Raw genomic sequence first — 17,521 nt, 5'->3', positions numbered from 1 at the left:
CTGATTTTTTCTTCACAGATGCTGCCAGACCTGCTGAGCTTTTCCAGAACTTCTGTTTTTGTTTCTGATTAACAGCAGCTGCAGTTCCTTCAGTTTTTATCCACACTACCCAATTTGTGTTCTTCTTAAATAATTTTAAAAACATGATGATCCCATCTGTCCCTGCCCTTAAGACAGCACCTGCATAGAGCTGAATAGAAGAATTTTGTACGGTGAAAGGAAACCAACACTAGAATGTTACCAGCACTCTAGGGGCTGGATTCAGAAAGATTAAATAAACTAAGCTCACATTCCCAGGAATATAGAAGGTTAGAGATGATTTTTTTGAGGTTTTAAGATTTTTCAAGAAATTCACAAGATACATGGAAAAAATGTTTCTGTTGCTGGACAGATCTAGGACATGGGGAGAGCCAGGTAATATAGGAGAGGAGTTAGCAAGCAATTCTTAATGCAAAGAATGGTACAAGTTCGAAACCCTCTCTTAAAAAAAAGCAATAAATATTGATCAACTATAGATCTAAGATTGACAGACTTTCCTTGCCCAAATTATTGAATGAAATGCAGTCAAAGGTGGTGTGTGGAATTGGAGTTAGGAATATTAGAATAAAGAAGCAATTATTGCAACAAATGGGAATAGGTACACAAGCTGAATTGCCTATTCCTGACCCAATAATGCCATTAAGTTACTAAGCCTTGATTAAGGAAATAATTCAATTGAAATGTAAATATAGGATGCATTTTAATCAGACACTTGTTTAGTTGCTGTGAGAATTAAGCTTTACAGATTGGTTTCTCTCCACAGCATATCATAAGTCAGTTAGATGAACTCCAGGCTGGCTGGGTAATTGAAGAGGACACTTTCCAGGAAGCGATACCCTATGGAACAGTCACATTTTCAAATATCATCAGCACCCTGAACCCCTCAGCTAAGCGAAGGCTGGTGCTGGCATGTCATTACGACTCAAAATATTTCAACAAATGGTGGTACAGCAGAGTGTACGTGGGTGCCACTGATTCGGCTGTACCATGTGCCATGATGCTGGAACTTGTTCGTGCATTGGACAAACTTTTATTAGAGCTAAAGGTACTGTTTAATTTATGAGTTATTACAACATAGGCATTACAAATAAGTAAGGTGATAAATTATTAAATTCTTAGTTATTTTACATCTCGAGCTTGTATAAAATAAATTGTTAAAATGTTACTTTAAACATTTATGCATGTTATAGAATATTCATCTTTTAAAACCATTTATATTAGGAAAGAAATATTTTCTGCACTTTCAAACATTCTTTGCTAGAAGAATCACGCACATTTCAGACTTCACACTAGAATTGGTGAAGTTTGATGAAACATAGAAAAACTTATTGCTCCCACTTACCAAACTGGTACGTTAAGTTGGAAGAAGGTTAGTTCAAATTAGTTTGGTTTTTTTAAAAATGGTATCCCTCATGTGCTTAGGTAGCCTGTGCATTATTTCAGCCTGTAAACATCATGGTGTGTCATGGCAAGGTGATAAATAGGTGATGACTGGAGATGCACGGAAGCATCCAGGGTTGATTAAAAAAATGGGAATATCTTTAGGAATCTAACATGTGCATTAAAATATGGGTCATAATTCTGACTTGGCATACTTATCAACGGAAACTATCCACTAGTATATTTGTTAATACTTTAACTGACAAAGACATGATTAATGCAGCCTAAATAATTGAAATAAGACTATAACATGTCGTACTGATTTATTTTTATAAAGGCTATTTTTGCATAAATGTGAAGGAATAAGGGTATTACAGAATTTGAAAGGCTCATCGAGTTATAGAGTCATGTCCGAAATTTTACGTAGATGTTGAAAGAAAATCTAGTAAAACTAGGAAGCAGAGGTAAAAACCAGTTGAAAAAAATTTGAAGTATACAAGATGAGGCAGACCTATCATGTGTATTGCTAGTATCCTCTTACTAGCTTGAAATTTATTACTTCCTCCGGTGTGATTGCAGTGTGTCTTATTTATAGGATACACTGCAGCTGACTGCAACGGTAGTACATCTAAAATGGTCATCTCCACCACTTAAAAGACAAGGTCATGCTTATAACAATATGTCCAAAATTCCTCCCAAGTCATATACCATTCTGATTTGGATCTGCATTGTCCTTTCTTCATTGACAATGAGTCAAAATCCTGCAGCTTCCTGCCTAACAGTGTTTTGTGAGTATCATTGTCGCAGAGTTCAAGAAAGTTGTACACTACCATCTTCTCCAAGACAAGTTGGAATGGGCACAAAATATTTGCCAACAATAACATATCCTAGCAAATTATTTTCTAAGCAGTGACAATAACAAAACATTGACTGGAAAGCACTTTGGGATGTTCTGAGGGCGTGAATTGTGCTACATAATTATGTTCCTTTATTACATTGTTGCAACTATTTAGTTGTCAATCTGTGGTCCTACAAATTCTAAACCAGTTACAAAACACAAACTCATTACAGCTACTTCGAGGTATATTGTAAGGCCACACATGGTATGTTTTAAGCAGGCTGATCAAATAATCATGCATTAAATGATAGGCACAGTGAACAAATGAAATTGAAACAAATCAGTAGCATGCATAGACGTTGGAATAAGCAAATACTGATATACTTCAAAGTGAATGATATTTAACTTGAGCAGTGAATAATCACCATAAAACTAGCAGAGGACTTGCAAATAATACAGGTCACAGTTTCTAAAATCATAAAGGGTTAAACATTTAAAGGAATACCTCTAAACCAATAGTGCATGAAGATTTAAATCTGTGCCATAAAAAATGTATCATCATCATACTATGTCACAACAACTGGAAAATAACAAGGCTTCTTCTGGAAAATTGATGCAAAACTGTCTACAGTTTAAATTGATTAAGCCATTAAAATAGCAATAAGAGAGATGTCGAATTCATAATCTCATCTATAAGTGAACATTTCAAAGTACAATGATGATATGTGATATAACTCAAACATGTGCTTTTTTTTCCTACATCTTTGTTTCAATCTTGAATTCAGTTAACGTTTAAGTGTTCCAACAGAAATGCAATTTCATTTAGTCAGCAATCTGAATATTCCAATTTTACTTGGGTAAAGGTTTCTTACATTTATCTCTTTTGTTTAGAATGCTAGAGAAAGACCAGATCTTACCCTGCAGCTAATTTTTTTTGATGGCCAAGAGGCAATTGAATCTTGGTCTGAGATTGACTCACTATATGGCTCTCGACATTTGGCGAACAAAATGGAGATGTTGCAACATCCCCCTGGTGCCAGTGATACCAACCAGCTGCATGGGATTGTAAGTGGTCACTAGCTTTGAGACAGGAAAAAAATACAAGAAGTGATTGATATTAATAGATAAGGAATATTTTGATTATTATCATGTTTGTAAACATTGAAGTAAAACAGGGCAACTTTGCTCTACATAGATAAAAGATTAAATTTCATAAATGTCCAATAAACGTATGTTCTCAGTATGTTAATGGCATCATGAACCTGGATACCTATGCTAACAACACTGTAGTTAATGACAGAATGAAACCAGTGTCTAGTTAATGCCAATATAAGATCAGCATACCTGGTTAATGACTAGGAGAGATGTAGTGCCTGGTTAATAGTTAGATTGTGTGGAGTGTTTGGATAATAACAAGGTAAGATCTGGGTAATTGCCAAGTTTGATTGCAACGTTTATTAATGGCTACAAAGGAGTAATTGATTAATGATAGTTTAAAGTCGTATTCCCAGCGTTATTCATAGAGTGAGTTTGGAATTGTTTAACCTAATGGTTGTGCAAGATTGGAATACCTGGATTAAAAGAAGTAAGAGGTTGGAATGACTGGCAGTGTGAGGTTGGAGCATGTGTATTATTAATTTTATTGATGATCTGGATGTGTGATGTGGACACAATCTGTAAATTTGCATTCTGATCAAGTGTAAAGATTGTAGACAATGGTTATTAGCTTCGGGGAATCATAATGTGTTGACAAATGGGCTCATGACTGGCAGGTAATATTAAACTTAGATGATCACAATGTTATGCAAATAGGCATTGTGAAAGTTTAACGTTTGTACATTCTTCAGAGAAAAAGACGCAGAAATAAATTGAATTCATCATTCTGCTGCAGCCATCTTTGAAAATACATGAGTTACTAGTTACTAGTGGTGTACCTCAAGGATCTGTTTTGGGGCCACTGCTGTTTGTCATTTTTATAAATGACCTGGATGAGGGCGTAGAAGGATGGGTTAGTAAATTTGCGGATGACACCAAAGTTGGTGGAGTTGTGGATAGTGCGGAAGGATGTTGCAGGTTACAGAGGGACATAGATAAGCTGCAGAGCTGGGCTGAGAGGTGGCAAATGGAGTTTAATGCGGAAAAGTGTGAGGTCATTCACTTTGGAAGGAGTAACAGGAATACAGAGTACTGGGCTAATGGTAAGATTCTTGGTAGTGTGGATGAGCAGAAAGATCTCGGTGTCCATGTGCATAGATCACTGAAAGTTGCCACCCAGGTTGATAGCGTTGTTAAGAAGGCGTACAGTATGTTAGGTTTTATTGGTAGAGGGATTGAGTTTCGGAGCCATGAGGTCATGTTGCAGCTGTACAAAACTCTGGTGCGGCCGCACATGGAGTATTGCGTACAGTTCTGGTCACCGCATTATAGGAAGGATGTGGAAGCATTGGAAAGGGTGCAGAGGAGATTTACCAGGATGTTGCCTGGTATGGAGGGAAGGTCTTATGAGGAAAGGCTGAGGGTCTTGAGGCTGTTTTCGTTAGAGAGAAGAAGGTTAAGAGGTGACTTGATAGAGACATACAAGATGATCAGAGGATTAGATAGGGTGGACAGTGGGAGCCTTTTTCCTCGGATGGTGATGGCTAGCACGAGGGGACATAGCTTTAAATTGAGGGGTGATAGATATAGGACAGATGTCAGAGGTAGGTTCTTTACTCAGAGAGTAGTAAGGGCGTGGAATGCCCTGCCTGCAAAAATAGTAGACTCGCCCACTTTAAGGGCATTTAAATGGTCATTGGATAAACATATGGATGATAATGGAATAGTTTAGGTTAGATGGGCTTCACATTGGTTTCACAGGTCGGCACAACATCAAGGGCCGAAGGGCCTGTACTGCGCTGTAATGTTCTATGTTCTATGTTCTATGAGCAATCTTGCCAGTTATGAGCCAGAGCAAATAGGATGATGGGACACATTTGTAGGATAATTGTACAAAAGGGTAGGTATATTGTTTTGTCCTTGTACAAGATCTTGTTTAGGCTTGACTTGGAATACTGTGTCCAGATTTGTTCTTCTTTTATGGTGAGTGACCATTGAGACTTTAGTAAGGGTGCAGAGTAACATCACAAGACTAACTCCTTAGCCATGAAAACAGACTGAAAGAACTAGAATTCTACTCTTGTGAGAAGCATAGAATTATGGGTGATCTGACAAAGACGATAAAGGAAATAGATTGTGTTCCCAGTTAACAGGTTGTTCAACCAACTAAGTTAGGAAGGTCCAGAGATCACAACTTTAAATTGTGGAACACGCCAGCTCTGGGCTAAATATCAGACAGTGCTCCTTTTCTCTGAAGATAGTTAATGGCTCATGGTGGATGTCAATTTGTTGAATTTCTTTAAGCAAGAGTCGGACTTGTTTCTGCATAGTGTAGCCATCACTTCTTATAAAAAGGTAGACATGTCAAAATCTGAGTGATCTCCTGAACTGTCTCCAAATGCTTCAGCGATAGCTTTAGGCTCAGAGAGAAATTCTCTTCTTCTCCCCAGATTTGCTCATTTTTATCTGGTGTTTCATCTCTTCCAAGATATTGCAGAGTTTTGGTTGGAGTAGATGGATATAAACTTTGCAACGCATGACATTGCAATTATATGGAACAGGCTGGATGGACCAGAGGTCTTATTTCTTTATGACTATTCATATGTTATTAAACTGGTATGAGATTGGAATTGTTGCCTTAGAATTTGGCTGTTTTGTTTTTTATGCAGACTTTAGACATATGAGTCCCACTGTCACATAAGTTAGAAAACTTTACTTTGTCTTACTTTACTTCTATTAATGTGTTCTACTGAAGTCCATGCAACCATTTGAGATTTCTTTAAGGACATAGTAGAGAAATGGCTAGAAAAAAAAGGTATACATTTGTAGAAAGGGGTACACTGATAAGTTCTTTATGATTGTGCATGGATGTAAAGCTGAAAACTATTGAGTGGTATTTTTTAATTGGCTTTAACTTTAAATCAAAGTGTTGACTTTAGGAACCCCACACTACTTTATTTAAATTTAAAAACTGCCTACTTTTAACAAAAGCTGCAAAGTTGTATTCCACAAAGGTCAATTTTTTTTTTCTTTATTCATTCACGGGATGAGGGCGTCACTGCTAGGCAGCATTTATTGCCCATCCCTAATTGCCCAGAGGGCAGTTAAGAGTCAATCACTTTGCTGTGGCTCTGGAGTCACACGTAGGCCAGGTCAGGTAAGGGTGGTAGATTTCCTTCCCTAAAAGGACATTAGTGAATCAGATGGGTTTTTCCAACAATCGACAATGGATTCATGGTCATCTTTAGATCCTTAATTCCAGATATTTTATTGAATTCAAATTCCCCATCTGCCATGGTGGGATTCAAACCCGGGTCCCCAGAAAATTATCTGGATCTCTGGATTAACGGTCCAGCTATAATACCAGTAGGCCATCACCTCCCCTCTAATGCTGGGACCATTTTATGTTCACAAATAGAAATAATCAGTCTTGAGAAACAGATGCCCAATTTCAATATTCACAGATGTCTCAGGTTTAGCAGGGCTTTGGAAGCATGTGGGGTTTAGGGTTGCTGTTGAGGTTACAGTCAGTCCAAAGGAGAACCTGCAAATAAATACAGGAACTTATTAATAAACTTGTACATTTTTACTGGCTAATAAATTTGAAGATAGACTGGTGTGAGGTTGCATGTTTTAGTGGGAAGAATAAGGAGACTCTATAATTCTTCGAAAGTAATTATCTAAATTAAGTTGAGGAACAGAGAGGTCTGGGGGATTCAGATATGCAAATCAGTGAAAGTAGTCATATAGTTTAATTAAGCTGTTAAAAAAAACAAGATTTCACTTTTAGAGATATAGTATTGAAAGGCAGTGAAGATACAAATAAGCAAGTTTCATTTGTTCTGTTTTAAGGAAGATATTGATATGAGGATAAAATAATTTATCAGCCCATAAACATTCATATCTGATGGAACCTTTTGAGTTGAGATAATTATTAACCTGTTGATTTGCGATTTAAAAAGGAATTGACAAACTGCTTCCATTCCTCATAGGACCTACTGGTGTTACTGGATTTAATTGGTGGACCAAATCCAAGATTTCCAAGTTATTTTCCAAATACAGCTCGATGGCATAAAAGATTACAGCTAATAGGTAACTGAAACTTAACTGGAATTATCTTCAGTCTGTGCAAGATTCTATTCCCTAGGCAACTCCATTTCACTCCCTTTCAATGGTCTAAGGCTGAAGCAAGTTGCTCACAACCATGATATACTGATGCCAAGATCAGCTTACGACCATCTAGTTGCACCATCCCCTACCTTCTTCTCCGTATTATCACTTAACTCTGCCCCCACCTCAATTCATCTGTCACTGAAGCCCTCATCCACCACACACCCGGCCTTGTTATCAAATGGTCCGCTATTACGCACAACCCATTGTTAGCCACTAATAGTCACCATTAGCAGCTATTCATTCTCCTAGGCTGACCATTATTCACTCCTTTGTCTGTCCAACTGTTCTCGCTCCGAAGGCTCTATCTCCACCTATCATTTATTCCTTCACCCAAACCCCACACCATCTTCTGCAAAAAAAAAACTTCTCCCTCGCTACCATCAGTTCTATAAAAGGGTCACTGGACCTGAACTGTTAACTCTGATTTGTCTCCACAGATGCTGTCAGACCTGCTGAACTTTCTTAGCAATTTCTGCAATTGTTTCTAAGGTCCCCTCTTCTGAGTTGCTGTCCTATTTTGTTTAAAAATACTCCTGTGAAGTCCCTTGAGATATATTACAACATTAAAGATGCTATATAAATACAAATGTGCAGCAAACATTCGCTGGCAAATATCCCAACTCAGAGTAAGATAGAAGCCAAAAGAACTGCGGATGCTGTAAATCAGGAACAAAAACAAAGTTGCTGGAAAAGCTCAGCAGGTCTGGCAGCATCTGTGGAGGAGAAAACAGACTTAACGTTTCGGTTCCGGTGACTTTGTTTTTGTGTAAGATAGAAGCTCTTGGGATGCAAATAAGTCTAAACTGTAATGCCTGGGTATGGTGTTTGTCATCTTGGAAAAGGTAAATAAAGGAAATATGGACTATATGGATACTTGGAATTTCCCTTTACAGGTATGAGTTATTACAGCACAGAATTTGATCTTTGAAGATTAAAGAAATGGGAAATGAATAATTGCACAGATCCTACAACATCTGTGGAATGACTAGACGTCGTAGGATAAAAAGGTCTAAAATGATTTATGACTACTGGGGATTTCTACATCCAGAATGTTAAAAAGGTGCAACTGTAACTTGAGTTAAATTTCAAATGGCGCCTATGGATTACTATGGATTAAAGAACAGTAGAACTTTGAGTGGCAACTCCTTGGATAAGCAATTCCATATGTTTCAAAATCTGTGCATTAAAATTTGGTTGTCATGCCACACAAAGCACAAAAATCTGAAGCAAAAACATAAGGGAGGGAAAAGGTCACAGATCATCTTGATAATTCATGTAGCGAACCAAGGAATAATAAGCTGATGTATGAATGCATAACATTGAGTGAACTGAAATTGGGTTAATGTGTTAAAAACAGCAACATCAAAGAATCGATTAAACCTGTCTTTCCATCCTTCAGGACTTTATTAGGGTTTTATCAGGCCACATCAGAATACTTGATACAGTTTTTGAAAGATGACATAATTGGGGAGAAGGGTCACTCAACTCATTGCTGGGATGAAGGGCTCATCTTATGATGAAATGTCAAAACAGGTTGGGCCTATACCTATAGTTTTGAAGAAAGAGAACTGATCTTATTAAAACATAATATTCTGAGGGGGGCCAGTAGGGTGGATACCAAGAAGGTTTTATTGTCATTTGTAGACAAGAACTAGGGGATACAACTTAAGAATAAGAAGTCTCTCTTATTATAGAGAGATACGAGAAGAAATGCTTTACCTAAGGGTCATTAGTATGTGGAATTCTCTTCCCAAGAAAGCAGTGGAGGCTCTTTTTCCAAGGTGGAGTTAGACAAAGGAGTCAGGGGTTTTGGCATGCAAAGAGGAAAATGGAGTTAAGACCACAACCAGATCAACCAAACCAGATCAACCATGAAGAGTAAACTCTAAGGGCTGAATTGCCTATGTCCTATGTTCTTATGAATTTCTTAAACAACTTTCCAGCTCTCAGGTGATTGGAACTTGAAATTTGAAGGAAGTGTTAAATCTTGTTAAAAACTAGTGAAAACAAAATTAAAACTAAATTATAGAATAGAATGTACCCAGAGAATGAAGGTAGCAACTCCAAAAAAAACAGTATTGGTTCACTGCCAAGCAGACACCTAAAATACATTATAAGTGTAATTTTGGTAGATAATTTCTTATTGGAGAAACATAATAGAAAGCACATCTCTAAGAGAGGATTTAATTACGGTAATGTGGTAATGTACTCTAATTTGGAGAAGAACATACTGAATCAACTATGAAATGCATGTAAACCGATTAGATTAATATTGTTCAACAGAGAGACGTCTGCATCGACAGGGTCTACTGAATGACCATCCCAATGAGGTGAAATATTTCTGGACTAAAATGCAAGCAGGGCATATTGATGACGACCATACACCATTTTTGCAAAGAGGTATGTTGTAACGTGTCACACAGTCATAGAGTCATGGAGTCATACAGCACAGAAACAGGCCCTTTGGCGCAACTCGTCCATACTGACCAGGATTCTTAGACTGAACTAGTCCCATTTGCCTGCATTTGGCCCATATCTCTCTAAACCCTTCCTATTCATGTATCTGTCCAAATTCTTTTGCCTCTCACCTTAAACCTATGTCCTCTAGTTTTGAACTCCCCTACCCTCGGGAAAGACCTTGGCTGTTCAACTTATTATTTTATGCCCCTCATGATTTTATAAACTTCTATAAGGCCAACCTCAGCCTATCCAGAGTCTGCTTATTACTCAAACCTTTCAGTCTGAGTAACGTCCTTGTAAATTTTTTTGTACCCTTTCCAGTTTAATAAAGTAAGGAAGGAAGCTTTCCCCTTTCACATGTGTCAAAACTGTAGGTTTTCTACATTGACTACTCACATGGAGTACAAAGGCAAAGAAGTTATGATGAACCTCTAAAGCAAATTCGTTCAGCCTGAAGTGTCCAATTCTATTCATCGCACCTTAGGAAAGGCATTAAGACATTTCAGAGGGTGCAGAAAAGATTCATGAGAAGGTTCTAGGGATGAGGGACTTCATTTATGTTACAATATTAGAGAAGCAGGGATATGGGATTTTTCCTAGGAGAAAAGATTATGAGGAGATTTGTTAAAGTTGTTCAAAATCATGAGACTCTGGACAAAATAGAAATGCATAAACTGGTGATGTTTGGTCGAAGGATCAAAAACCACAAGACACTGATTCAAGATGACTGGCAAAAGAAGTAACATTTTTAGGAGAATGGTTCCAGGAACAAGGGATGTTAGTGGTAGGTTAGGTTGGAAATATAGAAAATAGGTGCAGAATTAGGCCATTCTGCCCTTTGAACCTGCACCACCATTCAAAACGATCATGGCTGATCATGCAATTTCAATATCCCATTCTCGCTTTCTCTCCATACCCCTTGATCCCTTTAGCTGCAACGGCCACATCCAGCTCCCCCTTGAATATATCTAATGAACTCCACACGCTCACAACTCTGAGTGAAGAAATTCTTTCTCATCTCACTCCTGTATGGCTTACCCCTGATTCTTAGACTGTGATCCCTAGTTCTGGATTTCCCCAACATCGAGAACAATCTTCCCACTCTAGCCTGTCCAGTCCCATCAGGATTTTATATGTTTCTATGAGATCCCCCTCATTCATAGAATCATAGAATCCCTACACTGGGGAAGCAGGCCATTTGGCCCATCAAGTCCACATTGACCCTCCGAAGAGCATCCTACCCAGACTCGCCCCCTGCCCTATCCCTGCATTTTCCACACTACACACAAAATGGACAATTTAGCACAGCCAATCCACCTAACCGGCACATCTCTTAACTGTGGGAGGAAACTGGAGCAGTTGGATGAAACGCACGCAGACACAGGAAGAATGTGTAAACTCCACACAAACAGTTGCCCGAGGCTGGAATTGAACCCAGGTCTTCGGCGCTGTGCTCGTGCTAACCACTGAGCCACCATGCCACCAGGGATTCTTCTAAATTCCAGCAAGTACAAGCCCAGTTGATCCAGTCTTTCCTAACATGTTAGTCCCGCCATCCCGGGAATCAGTTTGGTAAACCTTTGCTGGACCCCTCAATAGCAAGAATGTCCTTCCTCAGACTAGGAGACCAAAACTGCACACAATACTGAAGGTGTGGCCTCACCAAGGCCCTGTATAACTGCAGCAAGATATCCCTACTCCCATACTCAAATGTTCGCGCTATGAAGGCCAGAATGCTGTTAGCTTTCCTCACCACCTTCTGCATCTGCATGCCAACCTTCAGTGACCGTTCCACCATGACACCCATGTCTCATTACACCTCACCTTTGCCTAAGCTGCCACCATTCAGATAATAATCTGCCTTCCTTTTTAGAGACCAAAGCAGATAACCTCACATTTATCCACATTACACTGCATTTGCCAAGTATTTGCCCACTCTGCCAGTCTGTAAAAGTCACTCTGCAGCCTCTTAGCATCCTCCTCACAGCACGACTGCCACCCAGCTTAGTGTCACCTGCAAATTTGGAGATATTGCATTGAACTCCTTCATACAAATTGTTAATGTATATTGCAAACAGCTGTGTACCCAGAACTGAAACCTGTGGTACCCAACTTGTCACTGCCTGCCACTCTGATAGGACCCATTTATTCCAACTGTCTGCCAATGAGTTCTCTATCCATGTCAATACATTACCTCTGATACCATGAGGTTTAATTTTCCTTACTAATCTTTTGTGTGGAACCTTGTCAAGGGTCAAAACCTTTTCAAAATCCAGATACACAACATCTACTGATTCACCCTTGTCCACTTGACTAGTCATATCCTCAAAAAAATATCAGAAGATTTGTCAAGGATGATTTCCCTTTAGCGAATCCATACTGACTAGGATCGATTCTGTCACTGCTTTCCAAATGCTAAGTTATCACCAGTCTTTCTCTCTTCACATACCTATAGAAGCTTTTGCAGTCAGTTTTTGTTTTCCACAAGCTTACTTTCATATTCTATTTTCCCCTTCCAAATTAAACCCTCTGTCCTCCTCTGCTGAATTTTAAATTTCTCCCAGTCCTCAGGTTTGCTGCTTTTTTGGCCAATTTATATGCCTCCTCTTTGGCTTTAACACTATCCCTGACTTCCCTTGTTAGCCACCTTCCCTGTTTTACTCTTAAGACAGAAAGGAATGTACAATTTTTAAAGTTCATCCACGTGTTCTTTAAATGTCTGCCATTGCTACCCACAATCAATCCCTTAAGTAACCTTGGCCAGCTTATCCTAGCCAATGCATCCCTCATACCATCCAAGTTAGCTTTAACCATCTTCAGGACCCTATTTCAGATTTAATTGTGTCACTCTCCGTCTGAATGAGGAATTCTATCATATCATGGCCACTCTTTCCCAAAGGATCTCGCACCACAATGTTGCTAATTAATCCTCTCTCATTACACACTACCCAGTCTAGGATGGCTTGCTCTCTAGTTGGTTCCTTGACATATTAGTTGAGGAAACCATCCCTCATACATTCCAGGAAAACCTCCTCCATTGCATTGCTATTGGTTTGACTAGTCCAATCAATATGTAGATTGAAGTTACCCATAATAACCGCTGTATCCTTACTGCATGCATCTCTAATTTCCTGTTTGATACAAACCCCAACCTCACAATGACTGTTTGGTGGTCTGTACACAACTCACACTAACGTCGTTTTCCCTTTGGTGTTCTGCAGTTCCACCAGTACAGATTCCACATTGTCCAGGCTAATGTCCTCCCTTACTATTGTGTTAATCTCCTCCTTAACCAGCAACGCTACCTCACCTCTGTTTCCTTTCCATCTACTTTTCCTGAAAATGAGAAGCTGAATTTGCTCTCCTTGGAGAAAAGGTGAGAGAGGGAAGAATTGATAGCGATGTGTAATACTATGGCAGGTTCAGTTAACGTGGAAAAAGACAAGTTTTTCCCATTAGTTAATGGTACAAGGACTAAGTGGCACAGACATCCGGATAGCAGTCACTGCAGTAGTTGTGAATAAGAACTTGTTACACACTTAAGTGCTAATGATCAGGGAATGTGATGCCTAAGGCTGTGGTGGAAATGGAGACAATGACTTCAAAACAACTGTTAATTATTTCAAAGGAGAAATGGTAGGTACTTGAGGAAAAAAAAGACTTGTAGGATATAGGGGAAAGAGCACAGGAACGCAACTGATTGTTTTGCTGCATTAACAGCAATAGACATGATGGATCAAATGTCCTCCTTCTGAGTCATAATGACTTTATGAATAAATGTTACAAAGTAACACACTTTTGCATAATCCAATAATACTTAGACAGTTGTTAGTCTGCATAAAAAGAATAACTAGATGGTATGTGGAACTCCAGGTACTACATATTCACATTGGTTTTCATCATATTCCAAAAATAGTGTGTCTTTAGCAAAGGATTGTTTCAAATGAAATAAAATGCCTCTTACTGATATATTGCAATTTAAACATCATTTGATCATAATGCAGCACTAAAACAAATAAATAAATACATGTCAAGTAATTCTTCAATGTTTAATATTACATAGATGTTCCCATTCTGCACATCATACCTTCGCCCTTCCCTCAAGTATGGCACAGAATGGAGGATAATGAAGACAATCTGGATCCAACAACAATTGATAACCTCAATAAAATACTTCAGATATTTGTTTTGGAGTATCTCATATTATGATGTTGCCTTAGTGTTTACCAATTGGACGGTTATGACAGACTCAAATATTGCAAACCAAATAAATGTGAGAAAGCACAGTTAAAAATTCTGCTGCAACTAGGAATCATTATTTACAAGTAACCTAACGTATTCACCAGTTAATGCCCGTTAGTACACAATGTATTGAAAGGTCAATACTGATTTTTGTTAATCAATAGATGCTTCATGGCTTATATTCGTGGTAAATAATGCTTGCTGGTATTAGTTTTCTTGATAATATTGTTTGAGGATACTTTTGAAACCATTTTGGTGACATTAATTTAATTGTACCGAGAATATATCTGAACTGTAATGGTTAAGTTGTCAATTGGAATGCATGCATTAAACAGTACAGTTGTACTACATACTTTGTATCAGTGTAAATCAGATTATGACATGAGTTCAGCATTATGTTGTCAAGTAGAGATCTGAAACACTTGATTTCACACTGTGTGAAGTGTAACTTCAAATGGGGCAGCATGGTGGCATAGCGGTTAGCACTGTTGCCTCACAGCACCAGGGACCCAAGTTCAATTCCACTCTAGGGCGACTGTCTGTGTGGAGTTTGCACATTCTCCCAGTGTCTGCGTGGGTTTGCTCCGGTTTCCTCCCGCAGTCCACAGATGTGCAGGCTAGGTGGATTGGCCATGCTAAATTGTCCGTAGTGTTCAGGGATGTGAAGATTAGGTGGGTTATATGGGGATGGGTGCTCTGAGGGTCAGTGTGGACTTGTTGGGCCGAAGGGCCTGTTTCCACACCGTAAGGATTCTATGATCTATGAAATGCTGAGAAGTGATCTTGATAGAGATCAACAACTCTTTTCTAAAGACAGAAGTTTAAGCAGTAAAGTAAAAATCTCTATTTTGCTAATTCAAAAGTCATCAACAAGGTGTAAAACTAAGTGGTTGTCTGTTTGAACTCTTACTTTTAAAGCTGGCAGGAAAACTATAGGCAAACCAAAGTAAGGGTCTTGTAGCATAGTGGCAGTGTCCCTACCTTTGCTCGAGATCGTCCAGGTTCAAGTTCCATCTGCCCCAGAAAATGTCACCCAAGAAGTTTGGTACACAACTCTAGAATTTCAATTCTAACCCTGCCACCACTGTCTTCCCAGGCCCTTTCTCATGGGTCTCCACCTGCATATTTTTGATAATGATGGAAAAAAGCCCAAAGAACTGCAGTTGCTGAAAATCAGAAAAACAAAATGCTGGAAAGACTTAGAAGGTCTGGCAGCATCTGTGAAGGGAAAGTAGTGACTTTGGGTCCAGTGACCCTTCTTCAGAACTGATTGTAGCTGGGATAGGTGGTATATATACTAAACAAGGGAGAGGGAAGGAGTAAACAGTGGAGATGGTGCCCAGACAGAGAAAAACAGTTAGGCAGACAAAGGAAAGGGTAAAGGTCAGCCTGGGAGAATGATTGGCTGTTAATTACGCCCAGTAGTGGCTGACAATGGGTTGTGTTTGTGTTAGCAGTCCATGTGATGACAAGGCCCAGTGTGTGTGGTTTGGGGTAAGGACATGCGAGAAGGTGCTCAGGCTCCAAAATTGTTGAACTTGATATCGAGGTCAGAAGGCTGTGGGTTTCCCAAGTGGAAAATGAGGTGCTGTTCTTCCAACTTGCACTGAGCTCTGTTAGAGCACTGGAGCAAGCCCAAAACAGAGATGTTGGCCAGGGAACATGGTGGAAGCTCAGGGTCATTTTTGCAGGTAGAAAGTAGGTAACAGGGGTGGCCATAGGTACCTAGGTACCTGCATGGGTTCCAGTGAAGCTCAGCGCAAGCTGGAAGAACACCACCTCATTTTCCACTTACAGGCCCTGCAGCCTTAGAATTAAGAGGTATATAGCATGGAAGCAGGCCTTTTGGCCCAACTCATCCATGCCGACCAAGTTTCCTAATTGAATTAGTACATTTGCCTGCCTTTGCTCATATCCCTCTCAGCCTTGCCATCCATGTACCTGTCCAAATGTCTTTTAAATGTTGTAACTGTACCCGCCTCTGCCACTTCCTCTGGCAGCTCGTTTCATATATGCACCACCCTCTGTGAAAAAGTTGGCCCTCAGGTCGCTTTCAAACTTTCCCCTCGCACCTTAAACCTATGCCCTCAAGTTTTGGACTCCCCTATCCTGGGGAAAGACCAAGGCTATTCACCTTATCTACGCCCCTCATGATTTTACAAACCTCTAGAAGTCACCCCTCAGCCTCCTACACTGCAGGGAAAAAAGTCTAAGCATATCCAGCCTCTCCTTATAACTCATACCTTCTAGTCTCATTAACATCCTTGTCAATTCTTTTTGCACCCTTTTCAGTTTAATAACATCCTTCATATAGCAGAGTGACCAGAATTGCATGCAGTACTCCAACTATGGCCACATCAATGCCTTGTACAGCTTTAACATGATGTCCTAACTCATGAACTCAATGCTCTGACTGATGAAGGCAAGTGTGCCAAATGCCTTGTTCATCACTTTGTCTACCTGTGATGCCACTTTCAAGCAACTACATAGTTGCACCCCTAGATCTGTCTGTTCAACAACACTCTTCTGGGCCCTACCATTAACTACGTAAGTTCCGCACTGGTTTGTCTTACCAAAATTCAAAACCTTCCATTTATCTGCATTAAACTCCAACTTGCCATGTGATCAAGATCCATGGTACACCTAGTAAACCTTCTTCACCAATTTTGGTGTCATCCACAAACTTACCAACCATGCCTCCTATATTCCCATCCAAATCACTTTTATAAATTATGAACAACAGTGGACCCAGTACCGATCCTTGCAGCACCCTGCTGGTTACAAGCCCCCAGTCTGAAAAACAAACCTTTATCACCACCCTCTGTCCCTTACCGTCAAGACAATTTTGTATCCAATTGGCTAGTTTTTCCTGGATCCCATGTGATTTAACCTTATTAACCAATCAAGCATGCATGTTGAAGGCCTTGCTAAAATCCACCAACTACCGCACTGCCCTCATCTAACTTCTTGGTCACCTCTCCAAAAAAACTCAATCAAATTTGTGAGACACCATTTAGCATGCACAAAGCCATCCTATCCCTAATCAATCCTTGCCTTTCCAAATGTTTGTATATCCTGTCTCTCAGAATTGCTCCAACAATTTACCCACCATTGACATTAGGCTCTCCGGTCTGTGGTTTCCTGACATTTTCTTGCAGCTTTTCTTAAATAGTGGCAAAACATTAACCTCCCTTCAGTCATTTGGCACCTCACCCGTGGCTGTCGATGAAATGAATATCTCTGCTGCAAGCCGTGCAATTTCTTCCCTAGCTTCCCTTCAATGTCTTGGGATAC

General features: G+C 39.5%; 1 protein-coding gene across 3 annotated transcripts in view; it reads left to right on the top strand.

The window, feature by feature from the left end:
• qpct (glutaminyl-peptide cyclotransferase) overlaps positions 1-14,194 on the top strand; it is a 23,937-nt gene extending 9,743 nt beyond the window's left edge. The window contains exons 2-7 of one of the 3 annotated variants that reach the window (XM_048600770.1): positions 803-1,084; positions 1,722-1,734; positions 3,159-3,322; positions 7,345-7,444; positions 9,809-9,925; positions 14,049-14,194. In XM_048600770.1, the coding sequence (XP_048456727.1) occupies positions 803-1,084; positions 1,722-1,734; positions 3,159-3,322; positions 7,345-7,444; positions 9,809-9,925; positions 14,049-14,194 (822 nt within the window). Of the gene's footprint in view, positions 1-802; positions 1,090-1,721; positions 1,735-3,148; positions 3,323-7,344; positions 7,445-9,808; positions 9,926-14,048 lie in introns of all 3 variants that reach the window. The other 2 variants (XM_048600768.1, XM_048600769.1) reach the window with 2 other exon arrangements.
• The last annotated feature ends 3,327 nt before the right edge of the window (positions 14,195-17,521 follow it).

This window comes from Rhincodon typus, chromosome 9 (assembly GCF_021869965.1).
Source record: "Rhincodon typus isolate 14 chromosome 9, sRhiTyp1.1, whole genome shotgun sequence".
Taxonomy (NCBI): Eukaryota; Metazoa; Chordata; class Chondrichthyes; order Orectolobiformes; family Rhincodontidae; genus Rhincodon; species Rhincodon typus.
This window is presented reverse-complemented; position numbering and strand designations above follow the sequence as displayed.